The following is a 5389-nucleotide window of genomic DNA, read 5'->3' as shown; positions in this document are numbered from 1 at the left end:
AAATTTTTTGCCAAAAGTTGCTCCCCTCCTCACAAGATTTTTGTGGGCTTAAGTTGTTTTCATTCAAAACACCAGCCATTTGTCTCGTGTGCTAGCCCCTCCTTTTCTTACCCATTGTTTTGACCTCCCCCTTTGTCGCTTATTTCTGCACTTTGTGTAATAATCTAGGTATTTCCCCTTAATTTTGTCACTAATTACATACTTTGCCTTTTCTTTGGAAAAGGGATACCAAACAATGCGCTTAATAATTATATCAACAAACTTAAAATTGAACAATGATTGATATTGTAAATAAATAATAATAATAATAATAATTAATTAATTTCCCCTTCTTTTAACGACATAGTTAATACAGAAAAATTAAGTTTAAAACTAATAAATTGTTTGAAACAGTGACTTGTATTTATTTTTACTACCTCATATGATGGCCTTAAATGAATACAGCAGATATTCATTCTTCAATAAGTGTTAGTAATACTTTTTTTTTTGAGTTAAAACTTTTGTACTATTATTTATTTTAGAAGATTAAAGTTAAGATCGATTTTGTTATACAATTAAGTCTCTTTTATGCATGTCAAGATTAAACTAAAATAAATTATGTCACATAATAAAAAAATTATTGTGTATGACACAAAATAATAAAACCAATTATTTGGTATTATCATTTTCTTTTCCCGAAAAGTTGATAAGAAGTAAATAAATGAATTAATAAAGAAATATTTAAGATAATATATTACACTGTCAGTTTCAATTTATGTGGCACTAATAAGGGTATTATTCCAAAAAGAATAAGACACCTATATATTTAAAAATAATTTAATTATAAATTTAATATTATCATTAATGAGAGCTTGTTATAATTCAACAAATATTATAACATATTTAAAGTAATAAATTACAGAAAGTATTATAAATCCCACAGATATTATCATATTATGTCATATTTAAGATACTTAAAATAATAATAACAATAACAAATTCAGTGTAATTTCATAAGTAGGATCTAGGAAGGGTAGTGAATATACAACCTTACTCCTCTCTTGTGCAAGTAGCTATGTTTTCTATAGACTCTCGATTCAAAGCAAACATGCAAAATCAGAATAGTATAAAGAAGGAATGGAGTAGTAAAAGTCAGGAAAGCAGTATAATTTTTTTTTTTAATAATTCACTCATATGTAGATAACTTTCTTAAATTATTACTCCATTATTTAATGTAAATAATTTAATTGTATAAATATTTTTAACACAATTTAGAAAAATGAGAATAAGTGTGGAGGGCAAAAGTGTAAAAGGGGTGAAAACCAGAAGGGGTCGCAATGTACATGTAGCGATAACATCGATGATATTGCAAACCCCACCCCCCCCCCTTCCCTCCCACCCTTTTTGTAACAAGTACCAACCCACCAACCCTATGGCCGTATTATAAAAACCTAACCCCTCTCCATTTCCTCATTGAATTCTCTTCTCTCTCTCTCTCTCAGTTGAACTTCTCACTTTGTCTCTTTTTTCTCTAGTTTCTTTTAAGCCTTTTATCATGTCTTGCTACAAGGGCAAATACGCCGGTAAATATTCTCACTTCACCGTTTTCCTTTTATAGACATTTTTGCCTATGGTTGTTTTATTTGAATCTTGCTTTTATCGATCCGAGTTTGTTTGTTTGTTTGTTCCTTTTGATAGATCTTGTGTTTTTTTGATCTGGAATTTTAGATCTTGACTTTAGATTTGATTTGGTTCAGATATTGGTTGTTGAATGCGAAAGAGTACATCTTTATGTTATTTTCTCAATTTCATGGTCCCACTTGAATACTTGATCTGTCAATGGACTAATAGATCTTTATATTATATTTGTCTTCAGTTTCTTATTGAAATCGTTCTCATTTGCCTCGTTTATTGCTTAATCATTAATTATCTGTATGTTTTATTTTTGAGTTCTGTATCTTGTTGCATCCAAATGGCTTACGGGCTGGATCTGATTTCACTTGTTTTAATCAGTTGTAGACTGTTTTTATTTTACTTTAATTTTGTGCATCTCAAATTCCTCTGTAATATGCCTAGATTGGATGTTTTTATAGTTTCCAGATCTAACTTTTGATAGTTCGGCTTAGAAGCTGAATGCTTACCTAGTTATGTCAATTTGGGTGTTATTGCTTATGTCTTAGTAGTTGCTAAGAGGTAATTAAATGGTGAATAATCTGTAGATGAGCTTATTGCTAATGCTGCATACATTGGAACCCCTGGAAAGGGTATCCTTGCTGCTGATGAATCCACTGGCACAATTGGCAAGCGTTTCTCGAGCATCAACGTTGAGAATGTCGAATCAAACAGGAGGGCTCTCCGTGAGTTGCTCTTCACCACCCCCGGAGCTGTTCAGTACCTCAGCGGTGTTATCTTGTTCGAGGAAACACTTTACCAGAAGACCGCTTCTGGTATGCTTTGTACTAGTATTTAATTTGTTGTTAGCATTGATCTCCATTTTGCCTGATTGTTAAGTCCATTAAACAGTCTTAGATTGCGGTATGCTAATGTTCTGATATTTGCAGGCAAGCCTTTCGTCGATGTCTTGAAGGAGGGTGGAGTTCTCCCCGGTATTAAAGTTGACAAGGGTACCGTTGAGCTCCCAGGAACCAACGGTGAGACCACCACCCAAGGTCTTGACGGCCTTGCAGAGCGATGCCAAAAGTACTACGAGGCTGGTGCTAGGTTCGCCAAATGGCGTGCCGTACTCAAGATCGGTGCCAATGAGCCTTCTCAGCTCGCGATCAATGAGAACGCCAATGGCCTTGCAAGATATGCCATTATCTGCCAACAAAATGGTCTTGTACCCATTGTTGAGCCCGAGATCCTTGTTGATGGATCCCATGACATTAACAAGTGCGCTGATGTTACCGAGCGTGTTCTTGCTGCTTGCTACAAGGCTCTCAATGACCACCATGTACTCCTCGAGGGTACCTTGTTGAAGCCTAACATGGTCACTCCTGGTTCTGAAGCCGCCAAGGTTGCACCTGAGGTGATTGCTGAGTACACCATCCGTGCCTTGCAGCGCACAATGCCGGCTGCTGTTCCCGCTGTTGTGTTCTTGTCTGGTGGTCAAAGTGAAGAGGAGGCCACCGTCAACCTCAACGCCATGAACAAGCTCCAAACCAAGAAGCCATGGTCGCTTTCATTCTCCTTTGGACGTGCTCTTCAGCAGAGCACCCTCAAGGCTTGGGCCGGAAAGGAGGAGAATGTACAGAAGGCGCAAGCTGCATTCCTTACTAGGTGCAAGGCCAACTCCGAGGCTACACTCGGAAAGTATGCTGGTGCTACCAACTTGAGTGAGGGTGCTTCCGAGAGTCTTCATGTCAAGGACTACAAGTACTAGAACAAGTTTTTTGGTTTCTGTCCCTTTTTTTGATTTCCGTTTTGAAAACGAGATGGCAGTATCGAATTACGAAAGTGTCTGTTTTAATGGACATAGTGTGTAAGGCTTTCTTTCTGTTTTTTTCTATCTGATGTATGGCCGCGGATTGGTTTAATAACAAACAATATTGGTGTTGTGACATTGAATGGTCTCTTATAACCCATTTTTGAGGTCGTTTTATTGAATCAAAATTTGCTTTTTCCATAATCTGCACCTGTTGTGTTATCCGAACACTAATTCTTGTTTAAAACTACTACTTGGTTTTCATCCCGGATTTAATGTGCCATTTGTTTTAATTTTCACAAAATGACATATTGGTTGGGGTAAACATGTTTCCAAGAAAATTTGCCAACGGCAGCTGTAGTAAACCTGAAAATTGGTCCCTAGGAAAACAATTGTTGGTATGTGAAATGGATCTATACACCTTTCAACATGTGGGGTTGTTTGCTACCTAACCTATTTTTTCAAATTGTGGTCCCTTATCTGCTGCTTACATTTGACGGTTTCAAATAGCGAGAGTGACTAGAGATGTCAATGGGTGCGGGTTCAATCTCAATACGCCCCGTATAACATAACTTTTTTTTATTTTCAACCCGCCGCGCCTAAACCCGCCCCGCACAGCATAACTATTTTTTTTTAAAAGTTATTTTTTTTGAATATATAATATTAAATTGTGAAATTTATAAATAAAAAATTGGGTTAAGTTATTTTTTTTTTTATCCAAAATCTTTTGATCGTAAAATAGTTAATTTGTATACAATTGTGTATCCTCTTTGTAAAACTTTGATCCAGTGAAGAGAAAATTAGAATTGTTTGAGTGTTTCTATGCCTTCATGTCTAGCTTGTGACATGTCCTAAAGATCACCTTTAGCATTTACCAACCAATTCTATGTTCGATGTTATGACCACCAGAGGCGGATCCAGGATTTTAGCAGGACGGGTGCATTATTAAGAAGAGGTGGATCCAGAATATAAATTTTACGGGTTCAACCTTTAGTTCTTATAATTGCGTACCCATTGCACTTTTGGAATTATAAGTTCAATTTTTTTTTAAATAGTAATTTTCTTACATCTATATCTATTTTCCGTGGTGCATGCTATTTGCAGATGATATTGTATTGATTGACGAGATGCAAGACGATGTGAACGCGCAATTAGAAGTATGGAGGCAGACCCTGGAATCTAAAGGTTTCAAGTTGAGCAGGACCAAGATAGAATACTTGGAGTGTAAGTTCAGTGGCGAGACTCAAGGAGGGGAAGGGGAGGTGAGGCTGGACTCGCAGGTCATCCCTAGGAGAGGGAGTTTTAAGTACCTTGGGTCTATTATTCAGGGGGATGAGGAGATTGATGAAGATGTCACACATCGTATTGGGGCGGGATGGATGAAATAGAGACTCGCTTCCGGTGTTTTGTGTGACAAGAAGGTGCAACCGAAACTTATGAGTAAGTTCTACAGAGTGGTGGTCAGACCAACAGTGTTGTATGGGGCTGAGTGTTGGCCAGTCAAGATCACTCATGTACAGAAGATGAATGTAGCAGAGATGAGGATGTTGAGATGGATGTGCGGGCACACCAGGTTAGATAGGATCAGAAATGAGGTTATTCACGACAAGGTAGGTGTGGCCCCTATTGAGGACAAGATGCGGGAAGCACGACTTAGGTGGTTTGGTCATGTGAGGAGGAGGAACACAGACGCCCCAGCGAGGAGATGTAAGAGGTTGACATTGGAGAGCCTACAGAGAGGTAGAGGTAGGCCAAAGAAGAGGTGGGGAGAGGTGATTAGGCAAGACATGGCGCAGCTTCAGCTGACCAAGGACATGACCCTTGATAGGAAGGTATGAAGGTCGAGGATTAGGGTAGTAGAGTAGGTAGTCTAGAGTGTTCACAATAGTGGTATTGGCACACAGTCTCGCTTTCTGTTGGTAGTAGGTTTTATGACTAACCGTTATTTTCTTTCATTATTGATCACCTTACAGTCTTATTTATATT

General features: G+C 37.7%; 1 protein-coding gene across 1 annotated transcript; it reads left to right on the top strand.

Moving 5' to 3' along the window:
- The first annotated feature begins 1399 nt into the window (after positions 1-1399).
- LOC104110146 (fructose-bisphosphate aldolase 6, cytosolic) lies at positions 1400-3541 on the top strand. The gene is made up of 3 exons (XM_009619586.4): positions 1400-1562; positions 2199-2426; positions 2541-3541. The coding sequence occupies exons 1-3, from the start codon at positions 1535-1537 to the stop codon at positions 3359-3361; spliced, it is 1077 nt and encodes a 358-aa protein (XP_009617881.1). The 5' UTR covers positions 1400-1534; the 3' UTR covers positions 3362-3541.
- The last annotated feature ends 1848 nt before the right edge of the window (positions 3542-5389 follow it).

This window comes from Nicotiana tomentosiformis, chromosome 7 (assembly GCF_000390325.3).
Source record: "Nicotiana tomentosiformis chromosome 7, ASM39032v3, whole genome shotgun sequence".
Lineage (NCBI taxonomy): Eukaryota > Viridiplantae > Streptophyta > Magnoliopsida > Solanales > Solanaceae > Nicotiana > Nicotiana tomentosiformis.
The sequence above is the reverse complement of the archived record's forward strand: the minus strand, read 5'-3'. Positions and strand labels throughout refer to the sequence as shown.